The 22,875-nt window shown below is 32.3% G+C and overlaps 1 protein-coding gene across 4 annotated transcripts in view; it reads left to right on the plus strand.

The window, feature by feature from the left end:
• The window catches only part of LOC132729993 (filamin-B-like), a 106,600-nt gene extending 86,430 nt beyond the window's left edge, over positions 1 to 20,170 (plus strand). For 3 of the 4 annotated variants that reach the window (XM_060715833.1, XM_060715840.1, XM_060715849.1), the window contains 9 exons: positions 7,754 to 7,897; positions 13,146 to 13,271; positions 13,605 to 13,751; positions 14,417 to 14,521; positions 17,203 to 17,382; positions 17,767 to 18,042; positions 18,485 to 18,634; positions 19,119 to 19,286; positions 19,820 to 20,170. In XM_060715833.1, coding sequence (XP_060571816.1) covers positions 7,754 to 7,897; positions 13,146 to 13,271; positions 13,605 to 13,751; positions 14,417 to 14,521; positions 17,203 to 17,382; positions 17,767 to 18,042; positions 18,485 to 18,634; positions 19,119 to 19,286; positions 19,820 to 20,106 — 1,583 coding nt within the window. In that variant the 3' untranslated portion in view covers positions 20,107 to 20,170. Of the gene's footprint in view, positions 1 to 4,844; positions 7,291 to 7,753; positions 7,898 to 13,145; positions 13,272 to 13,604; positions 13,752 to 14,416; positions 14,522 to 17,202; positions 17,383 to 17,766; positions 18,043 to 18,484; positions 18,635 to 19,118; positions 19,287 to 19,819 lie in introns of those variants that run through there. The other variant, XM_060715857.1, reaches the window with a different exon arrangement.
• The last annotated feature ends 2,705 nt before the right edge of the window (positions 20,171 to 22,875 follow it).

The raw sequence follows: 22,875 nt of genomic DNA on the forward strand, positions 1-22,875 counted from the left end.
GGATCCAGACCAGCCTGCGCATCCGCGCAGTCTGATAAGGATCCATGCTGTTCGCTATCAGTTTCTCTACTTGCAATAGGGCTGGTAAGCAAACAGCATGGATCCTGATCAGACTGCGCTGATGCCCAGGCTGGTCTGGATCCATGCTGGTCGCAAACCCATTATGTTGGTTTTGTCATGGCACGGCTCATTTATTTTCATATAGTTCAAACATAATTTTACAATTATGATACAACAACATAATATAATACAGGATTGAAAATGAAGTCAAAGATTATGTAAATTTCTGTCCTGTAAATAATAAAAGTATTGCATAATGTGCAGTAACAACATGTATAAGTACAATTATCTTTTTAAAAGCATCCCTTAGGAAAATGTTTATCGATCAAGGCTATTTTTAAGGGCTCTTCTTTTCCAACAATTTTGCATGGAAAAACACTGAAATGAAGAGAAATTTATAAGTTTCAGTCAAGGAAAATTTCAAACAAGCTGAATTTGATGTGGGTGTAAAAGGAGTGGGAAACTAATGATATTGTATTTTTGCCCTAAATGACATGCATGCATGCTGCACATTTGCTAAACACTATTTAATCGTCCCTTTCATCCATTTATGAATGAAATACAATAACATTTTGAATGTTATGTATTTACATTCTGATTTGTAAACAGATTATCATCATATAGCGGATAACACAGCATATTTAAAATACATCACAGACCTGTGCTGCTTTTGCGACTTCGGACTTCGTAAAAACGGAATTACATGGCCTGAATGCAACTATTTGAGGTGACACCATTTGCATTACACAAACATAGTGTAAAGACATGCTGATTGTCAGTCTAATACTATCTAGACATGTCAAAGAAAATGTGATTCTATATTCATGTATCTTCATAACTGAATTTATTGAACTCGTTGAATAAAAAATTATTATGCTCACATAGTAAAAAGTTACTCAACTTGTTCAATAAACTCAGTATTGAACCTACACTCATTCAATATCCACTAAAGGTTTTAAAGCTATGAAGTTATTTCATGATGCCTAAAATAACATGAATGTCACGGTTGGAGGTACTTTGGAACTCAGTCTTTCACCATTTAAGTCGTGTTCAGTGATTAATTTTTAAAGAAAATTTAAAATATCTTTGCATAAATGCTTTGGACATGATGATGTTGTGCTGCATGCAAAAATTAGGTCTCCAACTCAGAAGTTAAAATAACACTTGTATTTCTAACATTATATGATGGAGAATAGGTAGTCATGTCTTATCATTCATGAATGGATTTTGAGATATTTATGAATAAGTTTGGCACATTGAGCTTAGGTGTCTGATGCAGAATCATGGCTTGTAGCTCCAAGGTCAAGGTCACCTTTAACTTGAAAGGAAAACATGTTCTTGTCCTTGATATGTATATTGGGGGCATATGTTCATAATGTCATTTTTTGTGTTATTGTTTGTTTTTAAACTTTAACTTGTAAAATTTCTTGATTAAAATCATATTTAATATCAGTTTAATATGTCCTGCATGAAAATTCATTTTTTTCGTTGATAATATGTTGAGTGGGATTGAATATTTTACCCAACCCCATTCCTTTACATCATTTACTCTAACAATTTGTTGATATAGGATTAGTTGGTGTAGTTTTTACAAATTTTTGGCTTCCTACATTATTTACATTAAAGAATTTTAACCAAAAAAGACAAATATTTAAATAACAGGATGTTTGACAAGTAGCTTTTTACAGTTAAATCACAATTTGTTCAAAAACAGAGCTTCGTTTAATGGACTTGCCCTGCCTTGAATCTCTGAGTGTGAGGTGTTTTTTGTCTTTTATTGATGTAATAGTTATGTTTTTGTGAGTTTTTTTATCATTAATTTTGAAGGGTTTTTGTCTATTATCAATGCAATAAAATGTTCATTCCTTTTCAATTGTTAATTTGAGGGGTTCTGCTCATAAAAGTATGAGGGGGTTGTTTCATTAATAATGTGAGTGGTTTTATGCAAAACTTATTTGAGGGATTTTATCCATTAACGTTACATTATGTGAGTGGTTTTGTCCATTAACAAAATGAGTTTTTTTCTCCATTAACAAAATGAGTGGTTTTGTCCATTAATAATATGAGTGTTTTTGTCCATTAACAATATGAGGGGTTTTGTCCAATAACAATAAGAGGGGTTTTGTCCAATAACAATATGAGGGGTTTTGTCCATTAACAATATGAGTGGTTTTGTCCATTAACAATATGAGGGGTTTTGTCCATTAACAATATGAGGGATTTTGTCCAATAACAATATAAATATAAACAATATGAGGGGTTGTGTCCATTAACAATATGAGGGGTTCTGTTTATTAAAAATATTGTCCATTAACAATATGAGAGTTTTATGAGGGGGGTTTTGTCTATGGATATCATAATGTTTAAATTAAAGAACAATATAGAGACTTTAATTCAGGTAAGACTGCATGGTTGTTAAGGCTGGCCAGTTTTATACAAAGTATAGAAAATTATATATTTAAAATCATTTTCAAAAGATTATTGTAAATTTATGCAGAACATGAGATCTGAGAAAATACATTAAAGTATTATAAAAAGTGAAGATAACTTCTCATATAACAGGATCTTTCTTTCATTGCTTATTTTCTGTATTTTCAATAAATTTGACTTCATTTAAAAGTAGGAAAATGTATATTTGTATGAGTATTATGAATTACCTTTTACTCTGTATTTGCTATGTAAGTGTATGATGTATTCAATTTGAAAAGTTGATATGGGGTTCAGAAAATTCAAGTAAAATATATACAAATTAAAAGAGATTGTAAGTTAAGTGATGTGCAAGTTTTAAAGCCAAATTTTCAACCAGATGAAGAAATATTAAATATTTTAAAACATGATTTAATGGATAGTATCCTCAAATTATATAGAATTTAATGCCCTAATTTGGTACAAAGCTATTTGAAATCATTGATATTGAAAACCACTCAACTGACTCATTGCCTCCTCATAACATTTATTACAATCAATGTTCAATACAAAAGTTTAAAGCTGCATGCCTCCAGATGAGCCAAAAATATTTCAAGAAAATCAACCTTGAGGAAAATTTACTTAGATTTTCACAAAAGTAAATATATTCACAATTCAAGAAATAATTTACATGTCATATACAATTAATGACTGATTTTGCAGCATTTATACATCATGATATTTCTACTGTGTGACTTATTTAGAAAGGACTATTTTTTGTAAATTCTGATCAAATTTTGGTAATTTTTCACAGATTTTCAGTGCCGTTTGGGGTGTGTAAATTACTTACTTTGCTCACTTGACAATATTTTACTTTTCAATATATTTGAAAAATTTTGATGACAATTAGCATGAATCTGTAGGCATGTCGCTTTAAACAAGAAAGATCAATGGATGAATTTTACTGGCTGATAAAAAGTTTAATTAAGAAGATGGTCATTGTTTACTGAAGACTTGGTAAGAATAATTTATGCAAATCTTACTGAGTGTTGAACTTATTGTCAAGTGGGTCAGTAAACTAATCAAGTGTTATTGAACTTATAGGTAAAGAAAATCTGCCAATATTCTATAATTTATTGGACATATGAAGACTTTCTGACTGAAGTAGCATTTTTGATGTTGAAAACTTGGTTAGCCACTAATATATCAAGTTAACTTTTTTAGCTTGCCTGTATGTAAGAAAAAAAAGGGCTATAATGATTTGATAAACTAATTACCGGTATCATTAATTGTTTCTCAATTAATGTAATACTGATTTATCATATAAGTGTCAAAAATTTTGGTTAAAAAACGAAACAACTTGAAAATAATATATATTAATATATATATTCAATAGAATTAAATCACCTGGCATTTGAGATGTCTTATGATAAATTTATTATATCTTTGATTTAGTTTAAATTATGTTGAAAATTGGATCAACTGTCAACAGCTGATTAAACATCAAAAGACCTGTCACCACTGAGAGCGGCTGTCACAAATTAGAAAAGTGTCAGAAACTTATCTTACTTGTGAAATGTTTACAAATGAAAAACAAACTTGTATTATAACCCCTAATAAACCAGTGGTGATTTATAACTATATCTATTGTACACAATAAATGCTCTCCCCACACCTTTGTCATCATTTAATTGATTTATCTTAATTAAATCAAGGTTTAATTAAATCAAGGTTAAATGATTATGATAATTCTTTACTAATCATCAGAAACTGATTACACAACTGTATAAGTGGTTTACAAATGATCCAGATGTTTTTTGTTACAATTTATTTGCAGGTCATTATTATTTTTTTAAATTTTTAGAAGTGGGGGGTGGGGGGATGTGTTAATTTTGTTTATATTAGTCCAAAGTTTATCGGTAGGGTTTAAGACTTGTTGAAATAAGTAAAGAGAGTGATAGCACAGATAAGATGACCTTTTACTGCCTTTTATAGACCTTCGTTTGATTTAATAGCAAATGATACTGTTTTATAGTGGCAGTGATACAGGGAGGGCTCTGGGTGTTTTTCTTTACTTTACTGTGATAATGTCAACATTTCTTTTATATCACAGATATTCAGTAATCTTATAACTACATTGAAGAATGATCCCAAAAAATTCTTTGCATTGATCAGATAGTTTAGGGCAATGAATGAATGACTGTGTTAATAGTGGATTTTGATTTATTTACATTTTCTTTTACGTAAAGTGTTCAAAATTAAAGAGACTGCTATTCTACCACAAGCTTTATGCTGACTCCACATAGTAGAGTGTATAGCTTGTTTGTATTGAATGGATTTAATATTATTGAACAGTTTAATGTGTGTATAAAAAGAAAAGAGACTTGTGAAACATGTCATCCGTAACGCAAGTTAAGTTTGAAATTAAACCGTCAGCTAGAAAGAGTGTAAATACGACTGCAGGTAAATCGACGGTAGAATCGATTGGAAATGTTGCTAGCTTGGAAGTAAAACGAAACCCTATTGGAGTTAAAAACACAGCTGGAAATAAGTTGAATATTAAATCAGAAAAGTCACACAGTTTGAATTCTGTAGTTGGAAATAATCTAAATGATGGAAAAGTTTTAAAGCAAGGGGAACATGTTGAAACAAAAATTCATATAAAATGTGATTCAGCAGTCAAAAGTGATTTATCAGTCAAAAGTGATTCAGCAGTCAAAAGTGATTCAGCAGTCAAAAGAAATTCAGCAGTCAAAAGTGATTCAGCAGTTAAAAGTGATTCAGCAGTCAAAAGTGTTTCAGCAGTTAAAAGAAATTCAGCAGTCAAAAGTGATTCAGCAGTCAAAGGTAATGTAGCAGTCAAAAGTAATGTAGTAGTCAAAAGTGATTCAGCAGCCAAAAGCAATTCATCTGTAAGAAGGAGTGAAAGTAAAAGATCAATTGGAGTCTCTGTTAATTCAGCAGCAAAGCAAGCCAGCTATATCCCTATTGAGAGGACATCATTTTCTCAAGATGTGAATTCTGATTCTTTAGTAAAGATAAATAGTACAAAGAGAGAAAATGAAATTGTTAAACCTATAGTAAAAGTTGAAAGTATAAAGGTAGAAAATAAAGTTCCTTTATCTCTCACAAAATCAGACAGTGTAAAGAAAGAAAATAAAGTTTCTTTGCCTGTTACACAATCAGAAAGTGATGTGAAGAAGTTTAATGTTAATGTTCAGTCAGTATCTAGTCAGAACAATGTTCTAAGTAAAATTGATAAGTCTGGCAACAGTTTGGATTCAAGAGTAAGTAGTATAAAAAAGACAGATAATTCTGTATCCTTATCCAAACATGAGAGCATTAAAGCTAAAGTAAATTCTGGTGGTTATATGGGACGCAACATAAATGCAGGAAAAGTAAGTTGTGAAATAGGAGGGGGATTAAAATCTACCAACACTTGCAAAGATTCTAAGGTTCCCCAAAGTGGTATTGCTTTGAGTCATGGCATTGACAAACTGAATAATGTAAGCACAACTGAATGTAAAGAAAACACAGAAAAGAGTGCTAAATTAAATGCACAAAATGCAGTTGATGCATCAAAAGCAGAAGTAACTGTTGAAAAGAAGATAAGTAATCCAATGAGAGAAATGATGCTGGCTCAGGCTTTGAAGGATGAAATCATTAAGAAGGGAAATGAATTATCTTCCGGTAAAGGTCCGACAATGGATCAGGAGAAAAAGATGGACTTGGGTGAGGAAGCTGTCCAAGATGAAAACGTCATAGAAATTTCTATAAAGGGTGATACAAAAGACGATGATACAGATGAAACAGTGAAGGCTGTTGAGCCAGCAAACATGATAGATGAGCTACAGAGGTATCTGTTAAAACGGTTTGGACCAATTGTAAATAATATCCAAGAATCACCCTCTGATATCAAAGAAAAAGATAGTGATCAGTCAGAGTCTCAGGCTAAGACTGACTTAACTGTTAAAACAGATCCAAAAGAAAATCAGCCTGTGACAGTTGTTAAAAAGGCACCCATTAGTCCTGATGCAGTGTTACCTCACCCTATATTTTTTAAGACATCTATAAAAAAGGACCCAGGTTCGAAACTTCATGACCAACTTTTGAAAGAATTAGGTTCTGTGTTGAGAAAGAAAGAGGGAAAGGAGGATGAAGGTAAATCCTCTAATAAAGAAAATGAAGATGGTGATGATGGGAAAGGGTTGAGAAAGTTCCCAAAAAGACGTGTAAGTGCCAAAGGAAATAAAATTCTTGGAAATAAAGCATTACTAGCAAATCTTGAAAATCAGTTGCAAAGAACGTTACATAAAAACAAAATTTTCCAGAGACAGAAGTTAAAAGTAGTGGATTTAGAAACAATTGAAGTAAATGAAAATGAAGGTCATGAAAAGACATCTGCAGAAAAAGATGGCCATATTGAAACTGACGTCAAATCAGGTGCTAAACTTATTCTAGACACTGAAAAACTACACAAAAGGACTAGAAATGATGATAAAGATGATGATGATAATGTGAGGAGTGCCATTAGTCAATTAGACATGTCCATAAATGAAGGTTCTAGTCAAAATGAAAGCAGACGGCAGCCTGATTCAGTGTTGTCTGCTGGTTCAGAGACATCTTCTGCAAAAGTTACTGACCATAATGCATCAGATAATCAGGAAATATTTGTGTACGCATTTGAAAATAAAAGTGGTAATACAGAGGGTGTGGTTTGTAGTGTAGAAAAACGTGTGTCCATGAAGGATTCACGTGGGCGACCTAGAAAATACCTCACTTGTATAAACATAGTAGCAGAAAAAGATGCAGTTATAGATGAAGGTAATTACATCTACATGTATAATGTAGAATATAGAAAAAAGAGAAAAAATTATGTTGGTGTATCTTTTTTTGTGTCAGGACTATTGAGAAGGTGGGTTGGCAAATAATGTTTTGAATATTTTAAGTATTTACAAGGAGTAACTTGTTCAGCTTACCTTTGATTTTATATGAGCAGTCTTATGATTTAGTATGTGTGTTAATCTGGTAAAGTTGACTGTGAATGTCAGTAAGTAAATAACCTAAATATTATTAAAAACTGTGACTCTATTTCATACATTTTTATGAGTCACTTTTTGGTATATGCTTAATAAAAATAAACATTTATTTTGTGCTAAAGTACAATGAAAACTGCTAGAATCATTGAAGTGATTACACTTTGCAAAGACTATGATACAGTCTTTAAACTTAGATTTAAGTTAAGATCATCATACATTGTGTAAATATTTATTCTGTATCATTTCAGGATGCCCGTTCACTCAAGATATTGCTGATGGAGGTTTACCATCCGCCAGTGGAAGTGGTCTCTTCTTTGCGGAGGAAGATAAACCTGCTGTGTTTAATGTGGAGGTGGGACGTAGGAAAGGAGATTTACGAGTGTCAGTCAGTGGTATGTATATGGTGTATAATTTCATTGTATTATTTCAAAAGTTGTGACTTGTCATCTAGCCACATATTAGGTCCCAGTATTAGGTTGTAACTTGTTACCTATAGTAGTAGACTTGTAGTGTATCTATCAGCCACATAAAGACACATTCATGCTGAAACTGTCATCTAGTTATAGGGTATCAGCTGCATTAAGAAGTCCCAGGTTCCATTTTCAGTCTTGTCATACATACCTTTATAATTATAACATTAGTAGATGTACAAATATACTGTTATAACGCAGTTGATGTACATGTACTAATGTCCAAGCAAATATTACTAGCTTTGGTATGTATCGTAAGAGGCAACTAAATGGGTTCGAACTACTGGAGTCTATCCATCTCTTAGCTCCAGCTTTGACCATGTTTGTTACTTTGAATTTGTAATACCCAAGGTTTAAGCCAAAATCATCTTTCCTGTTTCAGCACCATATGATCTAAAATGTGTTTGTGCGCCATAAAAATTTTAAGACTAGGCGTGGCCTCATGTCAATATTTAACAAATTAACATGGTATATTATATCAGAGATTTGGCACAGTATAACATTGGACAATCTCACAGTGACCTGTATACCTGACAGAATATATAATTAAGCTATCATCTCAACACAAATATAAATGAGATAATACATGTATTGTAATATTGAATATTCATTGTTTCACTGGGACTTGATGGGACAAACTTATATTGACATAACAAGGAGATACTTTAATGTTCTCATTATATTTTAAGGTTGAATGTTTACACTGGAATTATTTCAATAATTAATGAAGATAACATAACTGAAATGACGTTGTTGAAAAAGCTAATAAATACAAAATACATAACATTTATTATCACATACCTGTGCTGCTTTTGTAACTCCGTAAAAATGGTATTGCACAGCCGTGTATATATTTTGAACTGATGTCATTTGCGTTTAAAGACGCACTAAATGTTTGTGTTACACTATAGGCGCATCAATGAAAATTGTCTCTTTTACCATTTAAACAGTCTTTATTTTGGGTGTGTGATGAATAGAATATCATATTCTTGTAGGTTAATTACTGAATTTATTGAACAAGTTGAATAAAATCGTATTATGTGAGCCTTTGGTGTCGTAAACATTTAATAGCAGGCATGTGTTATTGAAAAAAGTCAAATTTACAATGATTGTGTTAAAAATATTTCAAAATGGCCTTCTGCTGATTCAAATTACAATGTATCTTTGATATGATGAACAAGTCATATACATTGTATTTAGGGGCTGGGAGGAGGTTGGGATGAGTTTTAAGAGTTTTTAGCTCACCTGAGCATATGCTCAGGGTGAGCTATTAGGATCACTCTTCGTCCGTCGTCTGTCGTCCGTCGTCCGTTGTCCGTTCACACTTTTCAAACGACATCTCCTCTGAAACCATAAGGCAGATCATAATGAAACTTCACAGGGATGTTCCTTGTGTGAAGCCTTAACAAAGTTGTTCAAAGAATTCCATTCCATGCAGAACTCTGGTTGCCATGGCAACCAAAAGAAAAAACTTTAAACATCTTCTTCTAAAAAACCCAAAGAGCTAGAGCTAAGATATTAAGCATGAAACATCTTCTAATGAGTGTCTACCAAGATTGTTCAAATAAAAGCCCTGGGGTCAAAATTGGCCCCGCCCCAGGGGGTCATTGATTTTCCCTATATGCATATAGTAAAAACTTAAAAAATCTTCTTCTAAAAAACCCAAAGAGCTAGAGCTTAGATATTTGGCATGAAACATGTTCTAATGGATGTCTACCAAGTTTATTCAAATAAAAGCCCTGGGGTCAAAATTGGCCCCCGCCCCAGGGGGTCATTGATTTTCTTTATATGCATATAGTAAAAACTTAAAAGTCTTCTTTGAAAAAACCCGAATAGCTAGAGTTTAGATATTAAGCATGAAACATCTTCTAATTGGTGTCTACCAAGTTTGTTCAAATAAAAGCCCTGGGGTCAAAATTGGCCCCCGCCCCAGGGGGTCATTGATTTTCCCTATATGCATATAGTAAAAACTTAAAAAATCTTCTTCTAAAAAACCCAAAGAGCTAGAGCTTAGATATTTGGCATGAAACATGTTCTAATTGATGTCTACTAAGTTTGTTCAAATAAAAGCCCTGGGGTCAAAATTGGCCCCGCCCCAGGGCTCATTGATTTTCCCTATATGCATATAGTAAAAACTTAAGTAAGTGTCTACAAAGATTGTTCAAATAAAAGCCCTTGGGTCAAAACTAGCCCTGCCCCAGGTGTGTCATTGTTTTTAACTATATGTGTAAAGAAAAAAACTTGACCAGCTAGACCTTAGATGTTAAGCATGAAATATCTTCTAATGGGTGTCTACCAAGTTTGTTCAAATAAAAGCCCTGGGGTTTAAACTGGCCCCGCTCCGGGGGCCTATATACAGGTGAGCGACTTCAGGGCCATCATGGCCCTCTTGTTTATATAAGTGAAAAATAACAAAATATTATGTTTCACAAGATAATTTTTTTATATGTTTTATGAATTGCTGAACATAGAAAGTGACACTCATTAATCTTAAATTAGCAAGAAACTATGTTTACTTAGCTAAATTAATGAATATATAATTTGAATCTTACAATTACATGATTGCACCTCCAGGCTTACTTCTTTCCACTTTTTGATCTGTTCTTCAGTAACAACAATAATATTAATAATTAAAATAATAAAAGAAACCACAAAAACATATTTTTACTTGGCTTTTAACTTGTCTAATGCTGGTAAATTTGTCATTTTATAGATTGTGTTTATGAGTGAAGCATAGTGCATTAATATGATACAAACTCAAAGAAATATGTAAATTTATAATATAACACTTTCCAAAGATGATCATCAGACAGTTTAAATAGATTGTATATGTTATAAAGAATGTGAATTACTGTGTAATGAAACCATCTAGAATATACAGACAAACCTGTGAAATGACTACCTCTGATTAAATGTAACCCTGTAAAATTTAAAAAAGGCCACTTTCTTTATAAGCCTTTATTGATTTAAGGGGATAAAAGTAAGCTCCAAATAAAGACCACTTGTTTATAAAGACCATATTTTGTATCTCTTCCTTAGATGGCCTGTGTTCACAGGTTTCACTGTATACAGGTACTTTTCAAGCTCAACTGTCATAATCTGCCATATCTTATTTGATTGTATGTTTGAAAAAGTACAATTGTTACAACTTTTAAAGCTAACACTTTGAAATAGCTTTTTGAATAAGTTCTATTTGTATGGTTATATCATTAGCTCGACTTTTCTATGAAAAGGGGAGCTATCCTACTCGCCCCGGCGTCGGCGTCGGCGTTAGCGTTGGCGTCACACCTTGGTTAAGTTTTTCGTACCACCCCACTTTATTTCAGAAGTATTACAAGTATGGCTTTGAAACTTACCATACTTGTTCACCATCATAACCTCCATCTACAGACAAGAGTACATAACTCTGTCAAGGTTTTTGACAGAATTATGGCCCTTTTTTGACTTAGAAAGTGTATTGAGCTTGGTTAAGTTTTTTTGTACCACCTCACTTTATTTCAAAACCATTGGAGGTATTGCTTTGAAAACTGACCATACTTGTTTACCATCACGACCTTCATCAACAGACAAGAGGACATAACTCTGTCAAGGTTTTGACAGAATTATGCCCCTTTTTGACTTAGAAAATACATTGAATATGGGTAAAATCCACTTATTGCCTTAACCCTTTGAGATATTGCTTTGAAACTTTTAATGCTATTTCACATCATTACCCCCATCTGTACGCAAGAGAAGGTAACTCTGTCAAGGATTTGTTTTAAAAATTAAGGCCTTTTATCGACTTAGAATCTTGGTTAAGTTTTTAGTACCAGTCCACTTTTTGACTGAACTGTTTGAGATATTAATTTGAAAGTTGGAATACTTGTTTACCATCATGGTCCCAAAACATGGGCAGGAGAAGGTAATTCTGTTAAGGATTTTATTTGAATTATGGCCCTTTTTGACTTAGAAACTCAGTTAAGATTTTCATTCTTGTCCACTTGTTGACTTAACCATTTGAGATATTACTTTGGAAGTTGGAGTTCTTATGTGCCATCATGAGACCTATCTGTAAGCAAGAGAAGATAACTCTGTGAAAATGTTTCTTGATTTGTACTTAGAAATTCCTAGTTAAAGTCTTGTGTGCCCTTAACTGTCAAAGTTTTGTTTTATAGGCAAGCACTAAAAAAGTCGAGCGCGCTGTCCTTCTGACAGCTCTTGTTTTTGAAATCTATTTACTTATACAATAAACTCCCACAAGATCTATTTATATGTTTCTTTCAAACTTTAAAAGTAGTTTTGCAAAATTATATATTTACAATATATTTCCATGACCATTCTCGGTTTTGATATAGGACATTACGTGCTACCGGTATTTTGTGTCCATTGAATTGCTATAAAACCTTTAGTACTGATTTGTCGTTAACATGACTGTATTTGTATGGCTAATATATAATGCTTGATAAAAAGAAATTTGGTTAGATATTTTTTATTAAAGATATTCTCTGAGGGGAAAATGAGAACCCAATTTGTATATCAGTAATTAGAATGATTAGCATTAGGGTTGGGCGATATCACCAGATTGTCAAGTAATTGTAGTTTTGTGTTTATCTACTTCAACTTTTTTAAACCACTAGCAATGTCAATGACTTTTATATCATGACAGTATAAAAGTGGTGTCAGACCAACCTACTATCATAGTAGTCCGACCATGTAAATATTGTCTAAGCTCAAACTCTGAGAATTCTCAGGTATTTGATTGGTCAGAATCTGCCCCAGAATGTACACTGACCAATGAAAATCCTGAGATTTGAGACAGAACTCGGAAACAAAAAGTTGTTACCTTGAGGTTAGGCCTCTACACTGTAGGCTGAAATCTCAAGTTCAGCATTTTGATATTTTAAATCTCCCTTAACTTATATTATTCAGTTTCATGTAGAAAACCAATGAACAAATTTATATTGAAAAGAGTCTATAAGAGTTTGAAGTGGTCAGGTAAGAAAGAAAGAATTCAAGGAAGATATTAAAAGTCACAACATGTATTTGTTTATTATTTTGAGCTGATTAACTTTTATTGGTATCTTATCAGAATAATGAAAATATATATGTATGTAAGATTGTCTTGTTAATAATAATACTTTGATTATAACTGTATTTAACTGATGTATTTATGTTTGGTTGTCCATTTCAGGTCCAAACTCTATTGCCAAATGTAGCGTTGACCCTCAGGCCGATGGGTCGTACACTGTGACCTACATTCCAGTTGAAACAGGAATTTTCGATATCAGTGTCACATGGAACAACACGGACATTCCAGGTATGATATCATGTGATATTTGCAAACTTCACTTGCTGAATATTTAATAAAATTAGTAAAGTATGTGAAATAAAAAGCTGTTTTTATTGATAAAACATTCGACAAGATTCTGTACAGTGGCCTGGTCAACTTTGATATTTGCAATTTTTTTTTTTTGAACGAAGGCATATTAAAGTCAAAACTATTAGAAATTTTGATTTCTTGATTTTTTACATGATTAACAGTATTGACATATTAAAAAACATATTAGTGAAGTATGAAAACCAAATTGGGGACATTCTGTTCGTCGAATTTAGACTTGTAAACTTGTAAATTCCCTGATTTCTTTTATAGGTAGTCCATATCACCCGAAGGTCATTGATGCCAGAAAGGTTCGAATAATTGGAGGATGGCAGCATTTTATGGACAGTAACGAGAGAGTAAATCTTGTTGTCGGGGAACGTAAACAACTTCCATTTGATATCTCAGAAGCTGGACCAGGTTTGTTGATATTGTATAAATAGTAAAAAATATTTAGTCAACTGCAAATTTTTAAAATTACCTGTAATATACCAATGTTTTGGCTGAATTTTGTTGCTGTTTCTCATAATTATTTCTCTTCTTTCATGTGTATAGATAAGTTTCTAGAAGATTTTAACTGCGTAGTGTTATTATATTCATGACATCACTGTTTGTAAATGATTATTAATTATCCTGATACTATCAATATAAAGGTTATTACTATGTTAGTCATTTAGTTCTACAGTCACTGTTCTGATCAATGTTAATGACAATTCAAGGTTTTGTCTTCTCATCCATGCTGTCGGACGAAACTCATTTAACAGTTGCTAGTTTCAATTTATGAAATACATTCTGATTTTGAGTGCTCTGTGTTATAATATAGCATGTTATGGAAATCAGATGCACAGCAATATAATTAATTAATGATTAATTACAAACATCTGACCCGCCTATATGACTGAAATACTGTTGAAAAAGGCGTAAAATGAAACAAACATCTGAACATCATACCATACAATATAACAAACAAAATGGCGCCGTCAATGTGTTAGTTTGCAAATACAGAGGGAGGAAATAAGAACCGTGAGTGTATCTACTGTGAAATATATCGCGCTTCCAGTCATCAATTTGTGTATTTATTTTAGGTACATTGCGAGCGGAGGTAAAGGCTCCATCTAAGACACTAGATGTGGATATTGACACGCACACAATGGGTAGAGCAGTTATTGAATTTGTTCCAGAAGAAGAAGGTAAGATACCATATTATTAACAAGTTCCCCCTTTTTGGAACTCTTTAATATATGTGTTAACCACTTGGCCAGGATGCCAAGATTTGAATTGCGGACCAATAAGGCAGCTGACACCCTGAGCCCCATTTATGTTACGTGTGCATTAAGAAAGAAAGACTCTTACTTAATTGATAAGTTCTGATATAACATCAAGAAACAAAAATCAACCTGTTCTTATATATCTGCAACTCTTTTCACAAAAAATTTTGCAAGAAATTTCTCTTTTAAGAGAAATGTTATGATAAATCTCCTTTTCACAAAATATCTTAAGAAAATCTGAAGTGTAATTAATCTGTGGGAACTTTACAATACTAGGTGTTCCCCATTTGTAAGTGTAAAAATTTTTCTCTTAAGAGTAAAATATCTTTTATCTAAACAAAACAAAAACAAACATAAAATTGAAGGACAAATATATATATGCAAACATTATGTTGAAAATAACACAAATTAGATTTGAAGTATTTCAAAATAAATATTGTGACATCATGATTTTAATGACATCATGATGGAGAGTGCTATTAATAGTTCAAAGGTAAAAGGTGAACTCTGCCAGTGGTGGACAGGGGTGCACCTTGGCTTGTTTTGAGTATACACCAAGTTAAAGTGTTGGACCAAAGGGTCACTACTAACAGGGATTCAGGGAAAATCTAAGTGATGAAAATTTAATGTCATTTAAATATAATAATATTGTCTTTATCTATATAGTCAAGTATTGAATGTAAGAGAAATTTGCATGAAGTCTAATGTGAACACTGCTTTAAATAATTAAAAATTTATGTACCATTAGTAAAACAAAACATAACAAGGAATATATCTCTAATTGTAATCAAGATGTTTAACAATCTTTTTTGTTTTTGTTTTTTGTTTCAACATTATGTAACCTAAACACGAGATATAATCAAGGAAAACATGGTTTTAAAAATGATCTGTATGACAAGAAAACAAGCACAACAGATTTAATGTTTTAGTGTAACAATGAGCTATATATAGATCTACACCACATCTAAAATTTAGTATCATGCAATCATTCTGCAGGATCTTAAAAAAAACAAAAACAATAATTTTAGAAGTGTGCATTATGTCAGTATTAGAGAATAATTTTTCCTCAACTTTACTCCAGTAATTGACTAATGAGTAACTTTTTGTATACTGATAAAAAAGTACACCAAAATTAAAAGCTTTTGAGAAAAAAAAGAAAAGCATTTCTTAGGCACAATGGGCCTTTATAAAACAAATTTACAAGGACATCCTGCTTCAGTGCAGATTTCATTGTGAATACTTAAAGTATGGAGTTACTGAATGTAAAATGTGCATCACTGAGACTATATAAATCATCTAAGTCTATTATCCAAATACAATGTACCCAACATAGGCTGATAGCTGGGGTATAAATTGTAGAAAATAAAATTTTAGCTGTGTCATGACAAAACCAACATAGTGCATTTGCGACCAGCATGGATCCAGACCAGCCTGCGCATCCGCGCAGTCTGATCAGGATCCATACTGTTTGCTATCAGTTTCTCTACTTGTTATAGAGTTGGTAAGTGAACAGCATGGATCCTGATCAGACTGCACGGATGCGCAGGCTGGTCTGGATCCATGCTGATCGCAAACCCATTATGTTGGTTTTGTCGTGACGCGGCTCAATTGTAGAAAATAAAATTTATGTTTCCATTTATGGACCACATTTAAAATTGTTTTTGTATACACGGCACAATGGATGTGCATAAATATGGTAGCTGAAGGAAATTGAAAAGGTTTAGATTACACTTAATAGCCAGTTATGTGTTTCACACATTATAAAATTTCTTGCAAATCTTAACAAATAAAAGATAATTTTATACTTAGAAATTAAGACCTAAGAGAATATCAACTTCGCACTTCAAATATATCAATGTCACCAACAATAAATGCTAATAATATGTTTAATGTACCAGATAACTTTACGCTTAAAATGTATCTATGTCACCAAAAGTAAATGCTAATTATATGGTAAATCTTACCAGATAAAAACTGAAACTAGGAGAGAAATATCATGTTTATAATGACCTCACAATTTATAGAAAATATTCTGTATCTTTCAGAACTTTAATAAATTTAGAACCAAATAAAATCTTTGTAGACCTGAACTTGTCATCACATATAAGAATGACTATAAATACATACATATACTTAGTGGCTGATGGGTTGCCTTTAAGGGCAGAGGCATCAAAATTGCAGCCACTGTTTATCCCTGTGTCAACTGAAGAGGCGACAAAAATGGGATTGAATAACTGGAGTCTATGCATCTCTTAGCTCCAGCAGGTGAGATGGTTTTGACCCATAGATTTGCTTTTGAAGTTTGTAACACCGGAGATTAGCCAAAGTCATCTTTCCTGTTTTGGGAGAGAAATTTAGTACTTTACACATCATCTGCACTGTGAAACCAAACAAAGCTTGACACTTGAACAAGATTTTTTGAACAATCTGAAAGTCTAAGCTCATCAATATAATAAATGATATTTAGTGACATAAGCTACAGCTTGTCTTACTTCCAATACCATAGTGATGTTTCAAGTACAGTCTAGCAAAATATAATATTTAATTTCCATGTAAATTTAAAATAGAAAATTATGATGGCTCAATATTTATTTTTCTAACAGGTCCACATTACATACATATCTTCTGGTCAGACATTCCATTAGTGAACTCTCCATTCTTGGGTTTCGCTATTCAACACACACCAGATGCCAGTAAACTTATTCTTACTGGGCGTGGTCTGAAGGAGGCGGTGGTTAGAGAGGAGGCGGAGTTTATTATTGATGGTTCTCAGGCTGGCAGAGGTAATTAAAATTATTCATAAAGGCTGCTATTTTCTAGTTACATTTAAATCATTTTATTCATGTCATCTAAATTTATCTTTACTGAAACGCGATTGATTGATCTGACTCGTACAGAAGGTAAGAAGCAGGCAATCAAGGCACTGTCATACTGCCTTTGTTTCTTTTGCCAGACATCAGTTTATTGTCTGAAACCCAGTGTAATTGAAAGTTTTCAGAGATCAATATTTTAAACAGTTTTACGGTATTTTGCGAGTATCTTCAAGTGATGGTTTTGAAAACTTTTGCTGCAAGTTCAGCAAAATTATGGGTTATAAGTTTGCCTGCTCTTCATCAGTGGTTATTTTGGTTCCCTGTTATATTATATCATTATTATTGTTATTATAGGCAACCCAGATGTTGTACTGAGTGGGGTCAGAGCTGAGGTCAATGTCAAAATAAACCCGATTGGGAACGGAAAATTCCGCTGCACCTACATTCCTATACTCCCTGGTGCCTATCTCTTACATATCACATGGAATGGCCGCCAGCTGAGAGGGTCGCCATATAAGGTGAACGTAATCGGAGCTTTCTATCCTAACAGAGTGGTCGTGAATGGTGTAGGCGGAGCTATCTTAGGACGTGAAATGAATGTTGGTATTGATACAAGGAAAGCCGGACCAGGTTTGTGGAACAGTTTGCGCTATATTCCATTGCTAAGAAATAAGTGATACATGTCAGTTTATATAAAGAGATGTGAGGTTTTGTAGACTTGTTGGTTTTAGTATTAAGATTTGCCAACATTTATTCATATATAATGTATCCAAAATGTAAAGTTTTAAACAATGCGGATAAAAATAGCAGGAAAAAAGAATGAAACAAATGCCTTAAATTTTTTTTCTTTAATTACTATAATAGTTTTGCTTTTAAAACAATTGCAATGTTAATTTGAAAAAAAGCAAATTGCTTCATTCTTTTTTCACACTATATTATATATGTATATACATGTATACATATATATTATTTTTTATATCGAGATTTTTGTTGTCAGACTTTAATGAGACCCTTAGATATGTTTTTAAGTTTACATATAGGAGTTATTTAAAGTGTTTATTTTGTGATTCAGGTGAGCTGACAGCGTACTGTATGGGTCCCCACCAGGTGGCGTATTGTGAACTTGAGGACAATCATGATGGTACATTTAGACTAGGAGTTAAAGCTCAGGAGTCAGGAAGACATGTGCTACAAATTAAATATGGAGGAGAACATGTGCAAGGTGATGTTTATTTATTGTAGGAATGCTCTTTGTTTTAGGAAAGATTGATTAGTTACGTAGGTGGTGAATCCAAAATTAGTAGAGTTTGGTCAGCATGGTAATATATATTTGTAACACAAATTATGATGAATATAATCAATATGAAAATACGGAGCAATAGTTAAAATCATGATACTTTGATTGCAACAAATTAAAAATATTCTGTTTTTTTGTTTGTTTTGTTTTTTAATCCAATTAATCAATGTACAGTACATATGTATAATTTAAGTATCTTAATCATGATTTTGTATTTGATAATAGTATGTTGACAATTATAAATTCACTTGTGGAACTCTGTCAGTAGAGTACATTCTTATTCTACATACTGGTACTACATAATGTGAAATTTGGTTTTCTTAATATTTGTGTATTTGAATTTTTAATCACAAAATATTATTTACTACATTTGGTGTAAAAGAAACAAATTTTCTTTATATTTTAAAAGGAAGTCCTTTCGTCTACAAGGTCACAGCACAGCCAGATGCTAGCAAGGTGAGAGTTCACGGTCCAGGTGTAGAGCATGGTATCCTAGCAACATATATCAGCAGGTTTATTGTAGAGACACGAGGTGCCGGAGCTGGTCAACTTACAGTTCGTATTAGAGGACCAAAAGGTATTTACTCTTGTCAACAGGTCTTCAGACCATTTCCTCATTATGTATCTTGAAAGATGGTAGCCAACATGCCATACCTATATCACCATGATTGTCTGGATAGGACAACTTGAACATCCATTTAATTTACTAGGTTCTATTCTGACAGGTGCTATATTTTTAAATTTATGATAATGAAACAAAAGCGTCAATTTTAAATGTTTTCTAACATAAAGCAATGGCAGCGTGGCCGTGTGTGTAACATGTTGAACTAGTTATCTAAGGATTGCTGATCCCTCTCAGGGTCAAGCTGTTGTTTCCTTGAGCAAGAAACTTTACATCCATTGCTTAATACTGGTTGGTTCCAGGAACAAATTCGAGAATGTTTCAATAAGCTTATAGCTTCCAAGACAATGGAACTATGATAAATTTGTATAAACTAAACTAAACTAATGGTAAAAGCAAGACAAATCTGTTATATTGGTAAAGAAAATATGCATTTTTTTCTGAACATTTACAACAGAAATTGATATGAATAATGATGATATTTTCAGGAGCCTTCCAGGTGGAGATGTACCGAGACAGCCAGCGTGATCGAACCATCTTGTGTAGGTTTGATCCTACAGAATGCGGCCTGTACATCATCAGTGTAAAATGGTCCGGAGTTGACGTGCCAGGCTCACCGTTCCACGTACACATCCTGGATACCCAGGAGGAGCTAGAGCAAGTGTTGAACGAGGTTTCATACTCGTTTGGTACCAGTCAAAGTCATGGCGGGTCACTACACTCATCAAACCCACCACCTCGACTCGTGTATGGACAGTGGCGAGAGAAAATCTAAAATTGTTTCATTAAATCAGACCGTTTATATTGATACATGTACACATAAATGACAGATTGGTTAAATGATGAATTTTAAGAATTTATTTATTTCATTTCCAATAGGCTAAAAAGCCCACGAGGACAACATATTACAAACATAATATATATGACATGACAGAGTAATGCATGATAATGATAATAATACATCTCTTTTTCAAATATTTGAAATATAGGAGAAGGTTGAAACTCAACCTTAAAATAACTTCTCCAATAGAGGAGAAACAATTATTCAATACAATGCATTATAATATATATGCAATCATGGGAATAGTACTCCAATTTTTTTTGTCAACCTTTATCGAAATCGAAAACAAAAGAGAAAAGGTCAACTCATTGGCTATTCGTGAAACATCATCATCAAAATAACTGTAGATTGATTCAAATATCATTAATTTTTTTATTCTTTTCTCTTTGAAACTTTTAGTATTGAATTTTATATCTTGAAAGGAGTAATATTTCCAATGTGCTGTGGCAACCAAAAGAAGAGAAGAAGAAAAATGCTGAGATATATACATTATTTTACAAGTATCATTGCCCGTACATAACGTTATTTCTAACAGCAAAAGCGTTGTATACATATATTCCTAAATTTCTAATTACAGTTTTGTTATCAGATTTAATCAATTCTAAAAACTTAAACATATTTGGTCTATTCCAATAGTATCTTGGTATATACTTTTTCCTTAAATCATTGTAAAGATAGCATTCAATTACAAAATGAAATTCATCCTCCAATAAACCACATAAGTTACATTTCCTTTCATTTATTTCAATTCTTACTGGACGTGCCCATCTACCTGACTCAATTTGTAACCTGTGTGATGAAACACGCAATCTAGATAATGCTTGGCAAAATTTATTCATTGTAAAACATTCAAGATATGGCTGACTTTGGAAAGATGCTATGTTTCTGTAAAATAATGCTCTGCTTGAATCATTTAGTCTACTATGCCAGTTTTGAATAAATTGATCTGTTAATCTTTGTTTAACTGAAGATAAAAATAATTCAACATCACCAACATTTTGCTCTAACCAAGCATCATAAAAACCAAGAGAACATAATAAATTTTTAACCATTGAACACCAGTTTACCTTACGCTCATCTCGTTCAAAATCTGATTTTAACATGTTATAGATCAAATAAATATACTTATTTTCGCGTGTTCTTAATATCTTTACCCAGTATTTAACAATGTTCATATGATGAATAACTTGTAAAGAGGTTCTACCCAGTTCTCCATAAACGAAATCATTGATGTGACATGGGGAAATAAAATAAACCCAGGAAGCTTTAATATTGAATATTGTGGAAATTTGTGAATTTTTCAAGTATGAATGATATATTTCTTTAAGTATCTTATAGAACACATGTACTAAATGAACCTTTAGATAGATCTTATATAAGATAGGGTCAAAATTTCACATTAAAATCTTATGCATTTCTCATACATTCATAAATAAATAATATAACTGTCGTAATTAGTTGAAGTAAAACAAGTGTCTTTGGAGTAAATACAATAATGTTAAAAGACATATTTGTTCTTGGACATACCAAAGATAGTTGTGTTTAAAATGCAATTTATGTTGAATATAAATGTAGCGAGAAAGGTAGTGAACAAACAATTTAGTATAATGTGAGAGAAAAATATAATAATATAACTTCATTAACATACTAACATTTAAATGCTTTTTTTAACATAAAATAATTGAAGATTTCATATAGTAAACATAAATGTCTGAAGTTGAAAGAAATTGATATGTTATTGATAGTTAAGAATAAAACTGTGTGGAAAAAAAATACTCAGTAAAAAAACCATGTTATCGGATTTTATATGCTCAATGTTGTTAATTTTTTTTATATATAAATATAAATATATTTTTTGCGAAATTTACCTCTGAAAAAACATTAAATTTTCAATTATGAATACGCATTTTTTCTTTCTCATTTTTACAATTTTTTTTACTATCATAAAAGTAGATGTGTAATCAGAGATATTGACTTTTAGAGATGTTGTTGTAGAATTGAGCCGCGTCACGACAAAACCAACATAATGGCTTTGCGACCAGCATGGATCCAGACCAGCCTGCGCATCATCGCAGTCTGATCCATGCTGTTCGCGTTACAACCCTATTTCAAGTAGAGAAACTGATAGCGAACAGCATGGATCCTGATCAGACTGCGTGGATGGATTTGTCATGACACGGCTCAATTATGTTATTACTTTTTGGTACAATGGTAATTTCAGTGTTCTTTTTGATATTATGTTTTTATGAGACATAACTTAACTTCCTATTTTGTTACTTTATGTTATAGTGACAAGTTATTTGGTTTTATTCACTCTTTATGACACAAAATAATAGGTATATTTTTCTCTTTTTGTGCCGTCGAAATGCAGAATTAGGACACAAATTTACTGTGGCACAACAATATCTTTCTAAAAGATTGGAAAACTGTACAAAAACATGTATATCCAAATTGCCCATTTGCTTTATAATTGTCGCAGCTGCCAAAATATTCATTAAAGTTTTGAAGTATTTTATGTTTAATGTAAGATACTTTAAGCATTCCATAACTTTTCAAGGTAGTTAAAAATGCTTTAACAATACTATTATGTTAAAAAGATTACACCCACTGGTATATGAAGAACACAGTTTACCTGTGTAAAATATATGCTTTAGAAAATATGCTGATATATCTTTTACATATATATATATTTGTGCTGAAAAT

The sequence above is a fragment of the Ruditapes philippinarum genome, unplaced genomic scaffold, assembly GCF_026571515.1.
Source record: "Ruditapes philippinarum isolate M1 unplaced genomic scaffold, ASM2657151v2 ctg2466_1_1_1_1, whole genome shotgun sequence".
Classification (NCBI taxonomy): Eukaryota; Metazoa; Mollusca; class Bivalvia; order Venerida; family Veneridae; genus Ruditapes; species Ruditapes philippinarum.